Source organism: Alosa pseudoharengus, unplaced genomic scaffold (assembly GCF_046254945.1).
Source record: "Alosa pseudoharengus isolate Yale_2024_CS ecotype anadromous, Long Island Sound unplaced genomic scaffold, YU_APseudo_1.1 YU_APseudo_1.1_scf_16, whole genome shotgun sequence".
Classification (NCBI taxonomy): Eukaryota; Metazoa; Chordata; class Actinopteri; order Clupeiformes; family Clupeidae; genus Alosa; species Alosa pseudoharengus.
The window spans coordinates 37,586,649-37,607,575 of record NW_027468630.1 but is presented as its reverse complement, the minus strand read 5'-3'; the positions used below and the strand labels follow the sequence as shown (position 1 = coordinate 37,607,575).

The 20,927-nt window shown below is 38.2% G+C and overlaps 1 protein-coding gene across 1 annotated transcript in view; it reads left to right on the top strand.

The window, feature by feature from the left end:
• ogfod1 (2-oxoglutarate and iron-dependent oxygenase domain containing 1) overlaps positions 1–20,927 on the top strand; it is a 94,939-nt gene that overhangs the window by 68,862 nt on the left and 5,150 nt on the right. Inside the window, exon 10 of the mRNA XM_076287939.1 lies at positions 2,247–2,470. Coding sequence (XP_076144054.1) covers positions 2,247–2,470 — 224 coding nt within the window. The remainder of the gene's footprint in view (positions 1–2,246; positions 2,471–20,927) is intronic.

The following is a 20,927-nucleotide window of genomic DNA, read 5'->3' as shown; positions in this document are numbered from 1 at the left end:
GCACTCCTCCCGTAGCCAGGCCCAGGTGACTGCTGGTCTCTACTGAAGGCCTCTGTAAGCTTTTTAGTACCCCTTGCAAGGGCTCTTTTTGGATCCTTTTGCTTGGGCCTCCACCTAGCGGTGAGCATGGACGGATTATGAACTTTCGGGCCCCCCACTAATTGTTGCATATGTGGAAGGGGGGTTTGGGGGTCCTCCCTCAGAAATGTTTTAATTTGTTTGATGTGATTTCCTGTATTCTGGTGCATTTTGGGGATGGCCAATACTAAATTCAATCAGATTCATAGCCTACATCCTGATAATGTGTTGATATTGAGGCAATGATTTCATGCAAAGGCTTGGGCTTCAGGGCCCCCTGACCCCTTGGGCCCCTGGGCCCGGTAGGCCCGTGCAGTGATCCATCCCTGGGGGAGAGGTCTCCCACTCCCGGCTCCTCCAGCACTGAAGACACTGTCTCCTACAGAACGCAACTTGCTCCTCTATGGAAAACGTGCCCATCTACAGGTGCTGCTTTGGAAAGCACCAGACCGTCCTGATCCACCGGCTGTGGATATTACCGCGTTTGGATGGAGTAAGAAGACAGGTATGAAGAAAGGAGAAGAACTCGCCCACCCTCGATTCAAGTCCTGTTGCTCCTCCTGATTTGTTAGATGCTATCAGCTGTAACTGCACAGCTGGGTTAAAACTATGTATACATGTATCTGGAAAGTGCAACTGCAGGCCTGGCCTGTACTAATTATTGTTTCTGCAAAGGCAGTGATGTTACATATTGCAATATATTAACACAGCAAAAAGAGCAGAAGGACAGTGATGAAGAATCTGGAGAAGATGACGACAGGACAACGGATGAGGACAGAGAGGAGTAGTAGAGGCTAGTTCTTCACTTTGTTACTCAATTGTGAGTCACAGCAGAGGGCCAGTGAATAGCTATTTTCAAAATTATTGTGGAATTCAGAAATAACTTGAGGATCCAAATTATTCCTGAACACTGAACATTTTTATCATCCAAAAATCTGTCTAAATCGGCCCCAAAAACTCAGCAAAATCAGCTTAATGAGAGTAAGAACGTGATTAAACCATGTTTAAATAGTGATTTTGAATCTTGAAAATGTCAGGTATGGACTCAGCATCTCCAGTAACCTCTAAAAACATACTAACATTGTCCATTTTGCCCAAGCAGCTCCTATAATATGATCAATATAGGTGATTATGCTAATTTATGCTAATTAGCTGAATTACACAAATTGCCTAACATATGCAAATTAGCATCCGGCAGTTTCTGCATGCTGGGGACCCATACTATATATTTCTATCATAAAACTTTGGTGTACTCAACATTTCCGGGTTCACCTTTCTGTCCACCGGACTACTACTGTACTTTACTGCAAAAATGCAGTATTTTGGAAAATATAAAGTACTGCTCTATTTTGTAGTATTTGTAGTATTAGTATTTGGAGGTTATTTGGTAGTATTGGTAAATGCTGCAGATGCACAAATCTAAATAAAACAGATATATTAATTTACTTTGAAGTGACTAGGACTAGTTTACAGCATGACATTTGTTGTGCATATTAATAAATTGCACTTAATAACTTTAATAATATTTTTTTTTATCCGATTACTCGATTAAATAATCGCTAGAATACTCGATTCCAAAAAGAATCGATAGCTGCAGCCCTAAGGCCCATTTATTCATCTACCACTCTAAAAAAAGTAAAATATTCTTGAATGCTATGCGTTAATAAGTATAGTATAGTAAGTCATGGAAATTCTTTTTCTTTTTTTCAGGAAAAGTCATGGAATTTTACATTTGACTTAGAGTAGGAACCCTGTAAAAAATATCTGTCTTGCTTACATGCTCAACTGGAAGTGCCCACACCCACAGTTCTGCACTGAAATTAACAATACTCATATGTGAATGAATTTTAAATGACGTCCTTTTTCCTGAGGAGATTGCCGAAGCCATCTTTTGAGAAGAGATCCTGCCTTTGAAATGCAGCTCAATATGCAGGAGGCAAAAAATATATATTAAAGCATGCCGATAAAGGGGTTGATTTGTTTGGATGCATAATTCTGGTGGGAAATGTATGTACAGGGCAAATTATTATCGGTTTCCGAAAGATCCTTTTGATACACTCTGCATGCACCAGTTTAATATTATAAATATGTGCTAAAATAATCAAACAGAATAGTTTGAGCCCTGATTTTTAAATGAGCTTGTGGTTGAAATGAATATATCTCCTCAGGCACTATGAATATGCTGAATTGTGCTCACTGCCTCAGTGTGTACAAGAGTGTTGGAAGCTGTTCTCTTCTGAGGATTTCTACCTGCTGCTGTCTAACCTCAGTGGATTAAAACTACATCCACTGGCCAAAGACAATGACAGTAGTGATGATTCAGAAGATGATGAGGAAGGAACTGCGGGAAGACAAGATTGTGAGGACAAGAAAGGACTAAAGAGGAGTACAGGTTTGTGTGTTTATTTAGGTTGAGAGTAAACTGACTGAAACTATTGATGCTATGCAATTCAGAATACATAATGCAAAAGCTACGTTTTAGAATGAACTTATACTTACATTACTATTATTGGATAAAGCCAGGTTCAAAAGTCTTGTTATCCACATGTCATATATACACATTGAATTTGCACTCTACATCCAATATGCTTATACAGTGATGGCCAAAAGTGTTGGCACCCATGCTAAAGTTGACTGAAAAGAGGAATATAAAATCATCTTTTGGAAATTGATCTTAATGCCTTAAGTGAAAAATGAGGAAATATCTAACCTTTAAGGACACCAATTTTCTTAGTGAATGAATAATGTATCATAAATAAATAAATGTTCTTCCTTAAAATACAGGGGTCATAAGTATTGACACCCCTATGTTAAATTCCCATAGAGACAGGCAGATTTTTTTTTTTAAAGGCCAGTTATTTCATGGATCCAGAATACTGTGCATCCTGATAAAGTTACCTTGGCCTTTGGAATTAAAATAGCCCCACATCATCACATACCCTTCACCATACCTAGAGATTGGCATGGGTGTTATTTCAGTTAGCCTATTAGCTGGTTTGATGCTCATTGAGCTCAATGCAAATCAAACCAGCTAATAGGCTAACTGAAATAACACCCATGCCAATCTAGACCATTGTTGATGATTTTTGTACAGCCACAGCATATTCTGTGTTATAGCTATGAACACATACAATGGCTTGTTTAAAAGGTTAGACTTTAAGCTCTCAGTAATATTACGTTTTTGGCACTCAATGAGTTAATAGCAAGCAGTGCAACTTCAAACGGCGCATCGGTATTTTGATAGTCAGCGGTGTTTTGAAGGAATCTGCTTGAACACAAGACCGAATGAAACAGGTATTCCACTAAACCAGGGGTTTTCAACCAGTTACATTGCAGGTGGTCCGTGACATGCATTCCAGCATGCGTAATTACAGTGCATGAAAATGCACTGTACTGTTCTTCCTAGGCAACAACAACTTATTTTTACAGTGCATGAAAATGAACTGTATTGTTCTTCCTAGGCAACAACTTATTACAGTGCATGAAAATGCACTGTACTGTTCTTCCTAGGCAACTTCTTCTTCTTACATTGCATGAAAATGCACTGTACTGTTCTTCCTAGGCAACTTCTTATTATTACAGTGCATGAAAATGCACTGTACTGTTCTTCCTAGGCAACTCCTTATTATTATTCCGCTTATCACTTTTTCCGTACGCAATTTCTCTTGAACAGTTTAACTTAGAAACTTCATTCAAACTTTGTAACGTAGGTATTCAAACGGACCAAGCTGCTATGTCTTTTCAACTTTGAAACTTTTATACTTTTTAAACTATTATAAAGAAAAACTTTTTAAAAATCCCTATAGACTTAACATTGCTGATTATGACATCATAATACGGCCATTAAGTAATTAGAATCCTATGGCAGGTGTTCAGGCCACCTGCAGCCTCAGGCTTTAAGCATACAATCTGGGTCAATTAAGACTACACATCCTATTCAACTGTTTCCTCTGCCCAAAACTGTTTCAAAATAAAAGTCTTCACTACAATAACCCACTGTTAAACAATGTAACCCATTAAACTGCTGAACTTTTTACATTCAACTTTTAAACGGTATATTTTTAAACTATCATTAAACTATCTACATTCAACTTTTAAACTTTTAAACTATATACATTCACTAGCTGTCTATCAACAACTTTTAACTTGTTATCAACTATGTCAACTATGACTCCTACCCACTGTAGCTAGTTAGCATGGTTAACAAAGTTAGCATGTTAGCATTGCTAACATTGTTAGCATTTTAAGCAAAACTGCTAAAAATGATTAGCTAGGTTAACTAAGTCACATGGTTAGCATGCTAGCATGTTAACATGCTAGTTAGCATTTTTAGCAAAGCTGTTAAAAATGATTAGCTAAGTTAGCTAAGTAACATGGTTAGCATAGTTAGCATGCTAGCATGCTAGTTAGCATTTTTAGCAAAACTGCTAAAAATGATTAGCTAGGTTAGCTAAGTAACATGGTTAGCATAGTTAGCATGCTAGTTAGCATAACTGTTAAAAATGATACGTTTGGTTAGCTAAGTCACATGGTTAACATAGCATATTTAGCAAAACTGCTAGAAAATGTTAGTAAAGTTAGCTAAGTAGCATGGTTAGCATGTTGGCATTGCTAGCACTGCTATAAAACATTAGCTAAGTAGCATGGTTAGCAGAATTAAAAATCTTAGCATAACTGCTAGCAAACATCAGAGCCATTCCAACTTTCAGTTATCGTCAAATATCTACCTATACACAGCCATTAAACTATTTGAATATCAACATTCATTCAACTTCCAGTCTGTCAACAACTTTTAAACTATTTACCTTCAACTTTTAAACGGTCTACTTTTAAACTATCATTAAACTATCTATTAAACTAGCTGTCTATCAACAACTTTTAAACTATCTACATTCAGCTTTTAAACAGTCTACTTTTAAACTATCAACTTTTATTAAGTTATGCAACCACCATGTCTATCCTAGCATCACCGTAGTAACCATCTCTGTATTATCTGTTTTAACTATACATGATATTTTACATCACAACTTTAGCATTTTCATGCACTGGTAATTCCTTGGAATTGCATTTCTAGTTTTTCTTATTATTATTATTCCGCTTACCACTTTTTCCATACGCAATTTCTCTTGAACAGTTTAACTTAGAAACTTCATTCAAACTTTGTAACGTAATAATAATAATAATAATAATAAGCTTTATTTGTATAGCACCTTTCATACACAGAATGCAGCTCAAAGTGCTTTACATTTGAAGCATGTAACAAAATAATAGTCAGTCAGTCATTATCAATCACATTTCTTCATTGCTGGGGCCGTTTATGATCCACTCAGCAACATATCAAAAATATAGAAAATGACATGTCATAAGACTGGCAGCCTTAACCCTCTTACCCCCCACAAGCACGCCATATGGCAACTGTGGCAAGGAAAAACTCCCATATTCCAGGAAGAAACCTTGAGCAGAACCTGACTTAATAGGGGGAGCCCATCTGCTTCTGGCTGGCTGCGCCCTCCAATAGCAGCAGATGTAGAATAATCTGAAAAAGTAGTCTACAGGATAAGACGAGTTAACTAAAAGCTTTCCTGTACAGGTATGTTTTCAGATCTTTTTTAAAAATATTTACTGAACTCGCCTGCTTGATGTACAGAGGCAGGGTGTTCCATAGTTTGGGGGCATAATGGATAAAAGCAGCTTCTCCACTTTGTTTGTGGAGCACTTTGGGTACGATTAAAAGATTAGAATTGGATGATCTAAGTTTCCTTTGTGGTTGATAAGATATTAAAAGCTCAGAGATATATGAAGGTGCTGTGCCATTCAGAGCTTTGTAAGTAATTAACATAACCTTAAAATCAATTCTATAGGAAATAGGGAGCCAGTGCAGTTCAGCCAACACAGGGGTGATGTGTTCTCTCTTCTTAGTCTTAGTTAAAAGTCTAGCCGCAGAGTTCTGTATGAGTGCCAATTTCTTTAGATGTTTTTTGGGAAGACCAGTGAAAAGTGCATTGCAGTAGTCTAACCTGCTAGTGATAAAGGCGTGAATTAGTTTTTCTGCATCTTGTTGAGTTAAAAAGGGCCGCACTTTGGCAATGTTTCTCAAGTGGAAATAGGCTGTTTGAGTAACTTTACTGATATGGGGCTTAAAACTTAACTCTGCATCTAAGATGACACCGAGGCTTGTTACTTTTGGTTTGACCTGGTGTGCCAAGTTCCCCAGATTACTAAGAACAATATCTCGCTTTAGTTTTGGTCCCACCAAAAGTACCTCTGTTTTGTCATCATTTAGTTTCAGAAAATTTTTGCTCATCCACTGATTAATGGAGGTTAGGCATGCAGTGAGGGAGCAAAGGCCATCTGGGTTAGTTGGCTCCACAGAAATATACAAACGTAGGTCTTCAAACAGATTGGGTTGCTATGTCTTTTCAACTTTGAAACTTTTATACTTTTTAAATTATTAAAGAAAAACCTTTTAAAAATCCCCATAGACTTAACATTGCCGATTATGACATCATGCCTGCAGCATGCTAGTTAGCATAGTTAGCATAACTATTAAAAATGATTAGCTAGGTTAGCTAAGTCACATGGTTAGCATAGTTAGCATGTTAGCATAGTTATCATGATAGTTAGCATAGTTAGCATAACAATTAAAAATTATTAGCTAGGTTAGCTAAGTCACATGGTTAGCATAGTTAGCATGTTTAGCAAAACTACTAGAAAATGTTAGTTAAGTTAGCTAAGTAGCATGGTTAGCATGTTAGCATTGCTAGCACTGCTATAAAACATTAGCAAAGTAACATGGTTAGCATAGTTAAAAATCTTAGCATAACTGCTAGCATTATTTGAATATCAACATTTATTAAACTTCTAGTCTGTCAACAACTTTTAAACTATTTACCTTCAACTTTTAAACTGTCTACTTTTAAACTATCATTAAACTATCTATTAAACTAGCTGTCTATCAACAACTTTTAAACTATCGACATTCAGCTTTTAAACAGTCTACTTTTAAACTATCAAGTTAAGCAATGTAACCACCATGTATATCCTAGCATCACCGTAGTAACCATCTCTGTATTATCTGTTTTAACTATACATGATATTTTACATCACAACTTTACCATTTTCATGCACTGGTAATTCCTTGGAATTGCATTTCTAGTTCTTATTACAGTGCATGAAAATGCACTGTACTGTTCTTCCTAGGGAACAACTTATTTTTTTCTAATTATTATTATTCCGCTTACCACTTTTTCCATACGCAATTTCTCTTGAACAGTTTAACTTAGAAACTTCATTCAAACTTTGTAACGTAGGTCTTCAAACAGATCGGGTTGCTATGTCTTTTCAACTTTGAAACTTTGAGACTTAACATTGCTGATTATGACATCATAATACGGCCATTAAGCAATTAGAATCCTATGGCAGGTGTTCAGGCCACCTGGAGCCTCAGGCTTTAAGCATACAATCTGGGTCAATTAAGACTACACATCCTATTCAACTGTTTCCTCTGCCCAAAACTGTTTCAAAATAAAAGTCCTCACTACAATAATCCATTGTTAAACAATGTAACCCATTAAACTACTGAACTTTTTACATTCAACTTTTAACCCTTTGCAGACCGCACGTTCTAATTTCGGTACCCCAGTACCGATGACATTCAGTCTAATAACTCTGCCATACCCCAACCAATTTTATCAATGAAAACTTCCTCAAAAACGTCACATCATAGGCTTTCTGGCGATATGATTGGTTAAGGGATTTGTGACGCGAATTACTTTTACTATGTGAAGGAAAAATCAAGAGTTGACGTCTCCCTCCACTAGAGGAAAAACAGCAGGAAGCACTATGCATCGTTGATCTTCACGTCGTCTAAAGGAGAAACTACTGGATCATCTGAGGTAAAAACAAGTCTTTTTATGTTATTACTACTTGTTATCCATGTTATTACTTCAAAATCGTTTTTAAAAGTTATTTTTGCTGGTAATTACACCTTGTATGCATGGCCGTAACATAATGCGTGTGTGTGTTCACTTCAGCTGATATGACAGCTTGTATTTTAGCACACCGTAATCTTTAGTAAACTCATTATTTTCAATCATTTTTGGGGGGTTACTATATGTCAACCAAGATTACAGACCTACTAGGACTGAAACTTTAACGATTTGTTCTATTTTGAACGATGTTGCTTGCTTGTCATCTGATGATACAGAAAACTAGCTAAGTTAGGTAACGTTAGCATCAGGAGAGGCTGCAACATGTCCTGACGCGTAGTCGCGATAAAGTTCACTCCCGTGCTTCATGACTGGCAACTTTATGTCAAGTACACCTAATCGGTATTTTATTGTCAAATAAACCTTTCATTGCTTCGTAATATGTATAACACAATTTACAGTTGTTTGTAGCCAAGTTGCTTAGCTTACTTAGATAGAAACATCTGACATGAAGGACAACGTTAATGTTATGTTACCGACGTGAAGACTGTGTTGATCACCGATGGTGTAAGGATTTTATTCATTGACTGCTGTTTTCATCAATACATGACTGAAAATTTGTTAGAAATGTGTCTTAGTATTGTTTAACTTTTAGGCTGTAAGGTTGGCTGCTACGATTATGAGGTTTTTGGGTGGCTAACTATGATGGGAGCTCATACACCCAAGCCTACTCGTCGACACATAATTTTCTGGGGGTGTTTTGTCTTTACGCAACTGCAGTAGCCTATGCACGGTGTGTATGTGTATGCATACGCTGTTTAGATGTTTTCTGTCATATCTCCTGACTCATGTTCATGAATCAATGTTTGCTTGTAAGCTGGTATGCTATGTATGGTTTAGCCAAGGCAATAACACTTATAGTGAGCTCTGAGACTAATGTTACCTCTCCAAGCAATATTGGAGTCCTCCAGTGACAAAAATACTTTTAGTGAAAAGAGTCATGGTTGGTGGTGATTAAGATTATGTGGAAGTAATGTAAAATAAAACTAAACAACCTATTCACTATCAGACCTGTGATTTTTTGTTATTTTAGATGGAGTGAGAGAAGTACGTGCAACTGAGGTGAAAGCAGCCGACTGCTGATGGCAAACATGACCCCAAGGACCACGATGGCATGGACATGGGACATGGATGGGTAGTTTCTGGATGAAGAGGAAGACAATGATTTGCTAGAGGAGGAGAGTAATCTCCCGTCATCCTCAGCTGGGTAAGCATGTTTGTATGTGTGTGTGTGTTCGCCCAACTGGGCGTATGCACATTTCTGGTTGTGATAAGAGTGTTGCTTATAACAATAATGACAGGGATTATAGTGATAATAGTTTAGATAGATAGATAGATAGATAGATAGATAGATAGATACTTTATTGATCCCCAAGGGGAAATTCAGGAAGTTTGCTTAGATTTGTAATTCAATTTATAATTTTCTTATCTGACAATTTCTTTATTTTGAGCTTGGTCAAGTCCCATGTCAGGTAGAAAGCATACACTTTGCCTATCCTTCTAACACAGACAGGGACACCAACTCCAGTAGCATTTACACCTCATCGTCTGCTAGGCTTAGATGGACACACACACACACACACACACACACGCCACAGCTGTGACAACACACACACCACGGATCTGGTGTGAATGCGGCGTTAGTGTATCACCTTATGTGTAGGGCAAATTATATCGATAATTATATATTGTATCGAATTATATGCTGTATGGTTGTTAAATGTATTGAATTTCTCCTTTAATGTTTTAATTGTTTATATGTGTGAATGTAAATTGATGCTTTGTTATGCTATAATATGAATTGATGCTTTGTTCATCATGTTAGTTATACTGTTGTCTTGTCATTCTTGTAGTTCTAATAGTTACTGCTTGTTTGTAAACATATGTTTATGTTATTTACCTGAAGTTGTTGTTCCTGATTATTTAATGAAATTGTTAAAGACTTATCTAAATAAAATGATTTATTTCCTCTTTCGTAAACCTAACACATGTGCCAGTGTCTCTTATTCTTGTTTTCATAGTAGAATGAAGCACACGGAGAAGCAGTTACCATCTGCCTAGTCTTTATTTCAGCCTTTATCTTTCCTCCCCACAATTGATTTTGCCTCTTCAGAGTACAGTAAGACATCCTATATTTAGCTATGCATCTTGTTTTTATGGTAAAACATCTTATATTTGTTACATGACCATTATATCTGTGTATTTTTGGTCAGATGTCAAACCAGGAAAGGAAAACATCCTACTCTTTAAAAATTCTACTTGTTACTGCGACTTGCAGTTATGAGTAAATTAATCATAACTTCTGAACCAAAGGTGATAAATTGATTCTGTTTCTTTCACTGAGGAGAACACAACACTGTCTATCTTTCACACACTATATCTACAATAGACATTATGTGAAAAGTAAGATTCATCTTGACAAATTTATATTTTCGTGTTTTTTGATGTTGAATTTTGAAGGTATTGTTTAAAAACAATGTGTGTTACCCTCAAACTTATTAACTATGATATGTGCCATTTTAAAGGGCTAGTTCTCCTGATTACAATGGTGGGTATATCTTATCTCTGCCATGTAGCATGGCCACACAATAAGCCTTTTTGTCTCACAAGGGCATCAAGTATGAAAAAACGGAATGTTTCATGCCATCTGCAAAGGTCTAATAAATTTATCATAACTTTTGAACAAAAGGTGATACATTAATTCTGTTTTCATCACTGAGTAGAGGACAAAATTGTGAATCTCAAACACACTCTAAGTTTTTCTCTATCTACAACAGAAATTGGGGGAAAAATGAGATTAATCTTGACAAACTGATAGTTTTGTGTTTTTTGGGGTTGAATTTTAAAGATATTTTTAAAATAATATGTGTGTTCTCCTCAAAATTATTAATTATATTTTATACCATTTGAAAGGGCTATTTCTCCTGATTATAAAGCTGGGTAAATTATATCTCTGTCATGTAGCATAATCACACAATAAGCCTTTTTGTGCCATAAGGCCATCGAGTATGAAAAAATTGAATGTTCGGCGCGGTCTGCAAAGGGTTAAACGGTCTACTTTTAAACTGTCATTAAACTATCTATCTATTAACCCTCTATACCCCGTAACGGCCGTCGACGGCCGTTCTGTATTCTCCTGTAACGGCCGCGGCCGGCCGCAATTCTTAAAGAGACATCTGCTACAGTAGAACCTTCATACATGAAATAATACAGCGTTAGTTGGTACATAAACACCAGACTTTTATTTTGACACACTTAAATGGCTAGGTCGCTATTGACATTTCTCCAGTATTTTTGAGTTTAGCCTGTTGACTGACCGGCTGAGGACTTACGGTGCCTCTGGAGTTATGGCTTCTAACAAGCGTCCGCGTCTTTTTTCTCATTAGATGAGATAGTATTGATGTGCATCCACCATGTTTTGATGTAAGTGACGATCATATTGATGTAAGAAAATGACAAAATAAAAACATGAAAGTGTAATATATTTAACGTTACCATCCTCCCGTTTGTCATGACTGACTTAGCTGCCTCTGGCATAAAAAAAAATCGTATGGCTGTCACTGTGAAAGTTTGAGTTTGAGTTTAGCTAGCACCAGCAAAATATAGGCATAATTCAGTGATGGGTCATGGCCTAATTAACAATAAAGTTTATGATAAACCCATGCCAGGTTTATTTGCAGTTATATCTTAACACATAACATTAACATTACCCCTTTCTGGCATGTTCAGTAAAGATAACATTATCAAATCCCACTTACAGATAGTTATTGCAAACTAGGCTACTATTATGTATGTCTCTCTCAATGAGTTTTTATGTTGACTAATAACCAAAGCGGGAACCACCGTTGTGTTTTCTGCTTATGGATGTTAGGAAAATGTATTTGTATACAATGTCTCGTCATCTTTGTGATTACAAAAAAGCCTGCTAATTGGCTACCGTCACTGATGTAACGTTAGTCTGAGACTCGTAATGTTAACGTTAGCACAGGATAGGTTGAAGGTTAGTGAACGAGTGCAACAGGTTCATTATCATCAACTGATCAAGTTTAGATAAATTATATAACATGATGTGCATGTAAAACAAAACGTAAATCCATGTCAGGTTTAACAGTCCCTGTTCTTGGTGACATGCTTATCAAATGAGTCACGATTTCATGCGCTATGCTTCTGGCCTACGTTAGTTCATATCCTCATCATTTTTTAGCTGTAGCCTAAGGCTTACTGTCCAGCTAAATCCCAAATAAGTGCAAGATATGCCAGTCTATTTCAATGAAATCAGTACTCATATAGTATCTTGTTTCCCAGCTTCTAATACAGAAATATGTGAACCATATTTATAACTTTTTGTTAGTGAAAGACTTTGAGACTGTAAGTGAGTAGGCCTATGGCCGTCTATGGGACACATGAATATATAATTCTTAATGGATCATATATCATTTGAAAGAGCAATTTCTAATCTTTAAACTGAAAGAAACTTACAATTGACACTTTTCATTAGATTTTTAGTTATTCTTGGTTATTTGAAATGTTTCTCAAATTGCCCTTTTTTCTTAGAATTCCCAGGAATCTGGGGCATTGTTGTAGAATTCCACTGGGGTATAGAGGGTTAAACTAGCTGTCTATCAACAACTTTTAAACTATCTACATTCAACTTTTAAACTTTTAAACTATTTACATTCAACTTTTAAACAGTCTACTTTTAAACTATTATTAAACTATCTATTAAACTAGCTGTCTATCAACAACTGTTAACTTGTCATCAACTTTGTCAATACTTGTCATCAACTATGAATCCTACCCACTATAGCTAGCACTAATGCTATTGTTAGCATTTTTAACAAAACTGTTAAAAATGATTAGCTAGGTTAGCTAAGTCACATGGTTAGCATAGTTAGCATGTTTTTTAGCATAGTTATCAAGCTAGGTAGCATAGTTAGCATAACTATTAAAAATGATAAGCTAGGTTAGCTAAGTCACATGGTTAATATAGTTAGCATGTTAGCATTGCTAGCATAGCATGTTTAGCAAAACTGCTAGAAAACATTAGTTAAGTTAGCTAAGTAGCATGGTTAGCATAGTTAAAATTGCTAACATAGTTAGCATGTTTAGCAAAACTGTTAGAAAACATTATCTAAGTTAGCTAAGTAGCATGGTTAGCATAGTTTTTTAGCATAACTGCTAGCAAACATTAGAGCCATTCCAACTTTCAGTTATCGTCAAATATATACCTATACACCATTAAACTATTTGAATATCAACATTCATTAAACTTCCAGTCTGTCAAAAACTTTTAAACTATTTACCTTCAACTTTTAAACGGTCTACTTTTAAACTATCATTAAACTATCTATTAAACTAGCTGTCTATCAACAACTTTTAAACTATCTACTGTCTATCAACAACTTTTAAACTATCTACATTGAGCTTTTAAACAGTCTACTTTTAAACTATCAACTTTTATTAAGCTATGCAACCACCATGTCTATCCTAGCATCACCGTAGTAACCATCTCTGTATTATGTATTTTAACTATACATGATATTTTACATCACAACTTTAGCATTTTCATGCACTGGTAATTCCTTGGAATTGCATTTCTAGTTTCACAATTAATAACTTTTTTCCATCATTAATTTTTCCAAACCATTTCCAGAATTGTTGCGCATTGGTGTGAATACTGAACTTATTGAAAATATCTAAAATACTATAGAGGAGATGAGATTCAAACTGACACAGGATATGTTAGCTTTGTAGGCCTACGTAACAGTCTATCCTGTGCTTTGCTAATGCTGTGTTTTGCGTCCCCAACGTCACACACGCACATTCATAAGGTAGGCTACAGTCTGCGCAATATAGACCAGCTCGGACGGAGTTCACGTTATGTTTCGTTGAAAAGAAGCTTAATAGTTTCGTGAAATTTGGAGAGTGGAGCTGTTAACTAACGTTTCTAACTAAGGTGAAGTTAGCTAGTCAGTACCAGCATGGATCGCTATTTTAGTAGCCTAAGGAAAGTAACAGATGTCAGGACAGATGGACAGGATTCTTCATGCTCTTCAGACAAAGCTACAACTTTGGAGGAAACATAGTGGAAACGAGAAAGAAAATACAGTGACGATTAAATGTTAAATATGGATTTAAAGTAACGATTGACAAAACTGGAGAGGAGGTATCACTGTTTCGTATGTTTAACGTTGAGGCCATGAAACCGCCGAAACTCGTGTCATATGGAGACACACATTACAGTTTCTTGAGTAGCCTATACAGATTTTGCGTGATGTCACAGACAGCCGCTCATGAGAAAATGAGAAAGAGTGCTGTGAGGTGTGTTTTACCCTTTCCAACTATACCTCTGTGAGAGCAGTTTTTCCACACTGGCATATCTAAATTTAAGGGCAAGGCTGGAACATAGACTGTATAAAATACCCCCCCACACACACACACAATAGTGGTCCGTGGATTACTTGTTAGTCAGGATGGTTGTCCCTGGCACAGAACCAGTTGAAAACCCCTGCACTAAACCATGCTTTACTTAAACCTAGCAGAGTATAGCCTACACGCATCTGCACTCGTCTATTATTTGAAGTCATTGGCAAAGTGAAACTAACTTCTCCGTGGTGTCATAGTCAACGACAAAACAGTTATACACAGTTAATTACTTTCACTATTGACTGACAATGTGTTACCATCGAAAACATAGCATGAAAAAAGCAACACACAGCAATAATATAAAAAAAAGAGTATAAAACCTAAGGACTTTTATCCTGCAGAGGAGTTGCTGCTTACATCTCGTGACAGTGCGTCTTCAGCTGTGAAGTTGAGTAAAATGCTATGCTTTTTAGATAGTGTAAGACAGCGATTTTTAGATAATGGGCCAAGATCACACCTTAGGTCGTTAATTGCCACATCCGAGCGCATTTTTCAATAAAAGCGACGCGCATGGCGAAAAATCAGAGTGTACGATAGGAATACGCTTTGTGTTGTAGTTTAAAAAATAAAGACTACACAACAAAGTGGAGACAATCCAAACCGAGCAGTAGCAAAGACAAAAACTCGAGGTTTATTGTAACGAATCCGGGAGTTGATGCAGTGCATACACTAGCACCACCGCCGTACAAACTCAAAGACAAAATACAAATTGTCTTGCTTAAATACATTTCTAGTGATCCTCCTTTCATCGCCTTACGTGAGCCCTCTCTCCGGCCGTATCTTGTCTCGTGAGGCGCCGGCATTATTTGAAAGCAAGTAGCTCTCATCAATGATTGTGTCGAGAAGAACTTGTCAACAATGATTGATCACCGCCATCATGTGGCATGACAAAAGGACGCGCATGCACATGATTGACTAAAGGTCAATCAAAGGCTTTGGGTGGTGAATAAAATAAATGATGACTAAAGGTTAATCGAAGGCTTTGGGTGGTGATTGAAATAAATGTTAAAATATATACATTCTGGAATTTCTCACTACATCACCTCCCATACACCACTTTCACAAACTTGACAAAAATCAAACACAGGTTACATGAGGCATAACGATAAGAAAAAAAATAGTAATAAATCATCTGTTTCGTTTGATCAAACAGAATCCATCACAGTCAACATAACATGCAAAGATGAACCATATAGAAACTTCTGTAGATTTCCGACATGAATGTCCGCAAAACATTTGCTAGTGGTACACAGTCCTGATGCTATGCACAGAGTACTTTGCGGTCTTGCATGGGAACACACACAGTTGAAAAGATTTCTCCTGGCACACCCAGCATGTCTCGTTGTTTCCCGTGAGCGCTGCTCCAGCGCAGAACGCTATCTGGTACTTTCTGTTTGTTCCACAGATTTCTTCGCCCGGGGCAGATGATGCATTTGTAGAGCACAAAATCACTATGGCGAGTGTCAGCATTGTTGCTCAGTTATAGAAAACCAAAATAAAAACCTAGTCCTTAGTCTTCGGCAGCGCTTCTGTTACGGAATGAATCCGCCCCAGGAAACTGCTAAAATAAAACAAAAACAGAAAATAACAAACTTGTAGCGTTGTTCTAGCTTGGTGCAAAATAAAGCTTGCCTACTGTCTGAATCATAGCGTTCGCGTTTGCGTGATCTACACCGTGTGACAATTTTGCAATAATGTGGAAACAAGATTTTGGGAGCACTGGCTTTCCCGTTGGATTTTGCACCCATAAGCTATCTGCATTTGGTTTGCAATCTTTCCACCTTCTTCTTTCTTTGTTATCTGTTGCCAATTGGGATTCTTTTAAAGCGTTTTCGGATGTTACTTCTTCGGGTATCTGCAAATTTGGAAAGCTGTGCAGCGTATGGGAAAGTTCTAGGAACTCTGCTGGTATTGATCTCCGCACTCTCCGCGGCCATCTTAGCAGCCGCGTCAGCTCTAGCGTTTCCCAGGCTAGGATTAGTTCAATTGTGTCATATTGAATTCACCACAGCGTAACCGCTCCACACCTCTCCATTCCCAGCACACATTGACGAACCATAAAAATACAATATTAGATCTGGGTTAGTTAGAGGTGTTTCAGAAATGTCAGTTCATGACTGTCACCATCCTTAGCCGTTGGCAACATTGTTGCCGGGTTGAGCGTAGTGCACCGTACAAGATTAACATGAGATAAAGTCAAAAGAACATGCTGATAGGACAGGAGACAGGGTTCTGTTTTGCAATGGTTCTCTTCTTATCTTAGTGATAGATCATTTTCAGTTAGTTTAGGCAATTTCTCTTCTTCCTCTGCCCCTATAAAGTGTGGTGTTCCTCAGGGTTCCATTTTGGGCCCTCTTTTATTTTCTCTTTATATGCTACCCCCTGGCTCAATTTTTAATAAGTATAACATTCAGTATCACTGCCATGCAGATGACACTCAGTTTTACCTGCCTGTTAACACTGATGGCATTTGTTCATTGGAGAATATTTTTAACGGTTTCAGTGACGTCAAACGCTGGTTGGCAAGACATTTTCTTCAACTGAACGAAAGTAAAACTGATATAATTATTTTTGGCCCTCCAAGTGATGTTTCTATCTTGAAAAATGCACTAGGACCTCTCTCTGCAAACTGCCACAGTGAAGTCAAGAATCTCTGGGTTTTCTTTGACTCCTCTTTCCTAATTTTAATAAGCAAGTAAATAGTGTGGTCAAAGGCAGCTTTTTCCAGTTAAGAACCATTGCAAAACTGAAGCCCTTTCTGTCCTTCTCCGATCTTGAAACTCTTATACATGCTTTCATAACATCTAGACTAGATTATTGTAATTCATTATATGCAGGCCTGACCCACTCCACTCTCAACAGACTTCAGCTAGTTCAAAATGCAGCAGCTAGATTATTAAGTGCCTCTAAGAAACTCCTGGTTACCTGTGGAACACAGAGTTAATTCACACCTTAAAACCAAGGGTGATAGAGCCTTCTCTGTTGTTGCCCCCCAACTCTGGAATAGCCTCTCCAACCATTGACTGCTTTAAGTCGAACTTAAAGACTTTCATTTTCTCCCAAGCTTTTAATCTACCTTAATACCCCCCACACACACACACACACACACACTCTTTATGTTATTTTTGACTAATTTGTTTATTATTTTAATTATTTATTTTCTTATTTTCCCCCCATGTTATATTATTATTGTTGTTGTGCCATTGTCATTGTTTTATGTTTGTTTGTAAGCACTTTGGTTCAACTCAGTTGTTTTTAAATGTGCTATAGAAATAAAGTTCACTTGACTTGACTTGGGATAAACCCTCTTGCCACTGGATCCAATTGCTTTGATACGTATGCCACAGTACTGTAACACTACGGAGATGTAGCCCGATTTCTCGCATACAAATAAATGGAATGCCAAATCATAATTTGGCAGTCCCATCGCAGAGGCTGATGCCAATTCGTTTTTCAAATCCACAAAAGCATTTTTGCATTTGTCAGTCAATGTCAGTTTGTCAGTCAGATTTTTGCATGCATTTGCGCAAGCCTGTAACGGCTTGGCTCTCTCCGCGTAGTTTAGGATCCAGGCTCTGCAGTAGCTGACCATTCCCACCGGAACAGCTGAGTAAATACTTTCCCTTTCCTGAGGAGACAGAGTTACCATCTTCCTTTGTTGTATTGGCTCAGGTTGTACAAAAATAGGTCTTTATGCTGGCTTCACTGTTAAGGAGCCATGTTTTTGTAAGAAGTATATGTTTTGTGTAGCTGAATGAAATAAGTGTGGGGTGTGATGCACCGTGCCCAATTATTCTCATTCACACACTCTTTCACCCACGGCCCAATATCACTCCATTCACCCTTTGTCTTAGCCAAAGACACATGCGGATAAGAGTCGGCATGGGCGAACAAATCTTTCAATTCTGGTGGTAAATAGTTTAACTATACTCTTTTGATCCCGTGAAGGAAATTTGGTCTCTGCATTTATCCCAATCCGTGAATTAGTGAAACACACTCAGCACACAGTGAACACACAGTGAGGTGAAGCACACACTAATCCCAGCACAGTGAGCTGCCTGCAACAACAGCGGCGCTCGGGGAGCAGTGAGGGGTTAGGTGCCTTGCTCAAGGGCACTTCAGCCGTGCCTACTGGTTGGGCTTCGAACCGGCAACCCTCCGGTTACAAGTCCGAAGTGCTAACCAATAGACCACGGCTGCCCTCAAACACACTATTGGGGGATTTACACTCATAACCTATCCATTTGGGGCATAATTTCTGACAAAATAAATTACACCACACAGTACATGTGAATTAGTAGACCTGTTCCAAGACATTGAAGACACAACATACATGTCATATGTACATGTAAGTAATTAACTGGTACACTTAATAGGTTTATTCCACTGTATCAAAGAGTAACAAGGTTGTAGCAGCACAGCTGTTACATGTACACTGAAGACATTGAGGCCTTGACTGGAGCTAAGAATGGTTTGTATATCAAATCTATCATGACCAGATTTACCCCATCCAGCAGGTCTCAGGTCGGCTCTTTGCCTCTGATGAAAATTTAGACAAATTAGCAAAGTTTTGTAAAAGCACTCAGTATTACAATGTAACAACTATATGTAGGTACCCACAAATACATAATGCAAGTAAAATGATAGTACCTGATAGTACATGTTGTTACACAGGTTGTAGCACAGTACCTAATTAGGTAGGTACACTGTAACAGCGACACATTAAAATAAAGTGTTACCGTTTGTTTTTGTGTGTTTATTACATTTTCTGCAATATTTCACCAGCAACTTTTACAAGGGAAGAACTCACATCAGGCAAACCTCTTTAGGAATTTTTTCTCCAGTTTTTACTGATCCAGCAACCTTTGCCGAAATCCTTGTTGGAGGCGCTGCAGTTCTCCATGCAATCTTCCGGAGACCCAGACGTGGGAAACGGGCAGGAGCGCTGGTAAAAATTAAGGAAGCGAGGACTACGCACCTCGCTTCCAGCTATTCACCTTGCAAACGTCCGGTCACTAGCAAACAAGATGGATGAGCTGCTGCTTCTAAACCAAACCAACTCGGACTTTTACAGATCAGCCGCCCTGTGTTTCACTAAAACATGGCTCAGTGAAAGCATTCCGGACAACGCTTTTCAGCTGCCTAGTTTCCAACTCATCCAAGCGGACCGCAACACAGTTCAGGGAAAACAAAAGGTGGAGGAATCTGCTTCTACGTAAATGAAGGTTGGTGTACAGATGTTACAGTGCTGGAAAAGACGTGCAGCCCACACTTATAGACTCTCTTCATGAACTGTTAGCCCTTCTATTCTCTGTGGGAATTCTCTTCGTTTGTTATGGCCAGTGTCTACATTCCGCCACAGGTCTGCGTAGTAGACGCGCTACAACAGCTAGCTGACCAGATAACAGACATTGAGAAAAAACACCCGGACTCTCTCGCCATTATTGTTGGGGATTTTAACAGCACCAACCTCAATCAGGAACTCCCTAAATACAGACAGCATATCAAGATTCCCACCAGGGACAAAAACACATTGGACCACTGTTACACAGTTTTAAAAGATGCCTATCGCGCCGTTTCCCAGGCAGCTATAGGACTCTCAGACCACTGCTTGCTTCACCTCATCCCAACGTACAGGCAGAAACTAAAAACTGGTAAACCTGTGGAAAAGTCTAAAAAATGGACAAGAGAATCAAAGCTGGAGGCTTGATTTGACTGCACCAACTGGAGCATTTTTGAAGCTGCAGTTACAGACCTCAATGACCTCACTGATACTGTAACATCTTGTATCAGTTTTTGCGAGAACATCTGTGTGCAAACCAATACCTTCTACACAAATAATAACAGCAAACCTTGGTTCACTCCTAATCTTAGGAAGCTACGCCAAGCCAAAGAGGAGACCTACAGGAGTGGGGACCAGGACCTATATAAGCAGGCCAGGAACAAGCTAAGGAGATTAGGGTAGCCAAAAGAAGCTACAGTGAGAAGCTAAAAAACTGCCTCTCTGCTAATGACCCGGCAAAAGTTTGGCTTGCAACAGGTTACAACAGACCATGCCCCCATCCTGCAGAAAATCCCAGACTGGCTGATGACCTGCATGACTTTTATTGCAGGTTTGAAAAGTACCTGAACAGCTGGCGCCAATCTTCATGCAGATCTTTAACCAGTCCCTGGAGCTGTGTGAAGTGCCCTCCTGCTTCAAACGCTTCACCATCATCCCAGTCCCCAAAAAAACCTCCATCACAGGATTAAATGACTACACACCCGTTGCCCTGACGTCTGTGGTCATGAAATCCTTTGAAAGACTGGTGTTGAGCCATCTGATGGACATAACAGGACCCCTGCTGGACCCCCTGCAGTTTGCCTACAGGGCAAACAGGTCGGCGGATGATGGCGTCAATATGGGACTGCAATTCATCCTGCAACACCTTGATT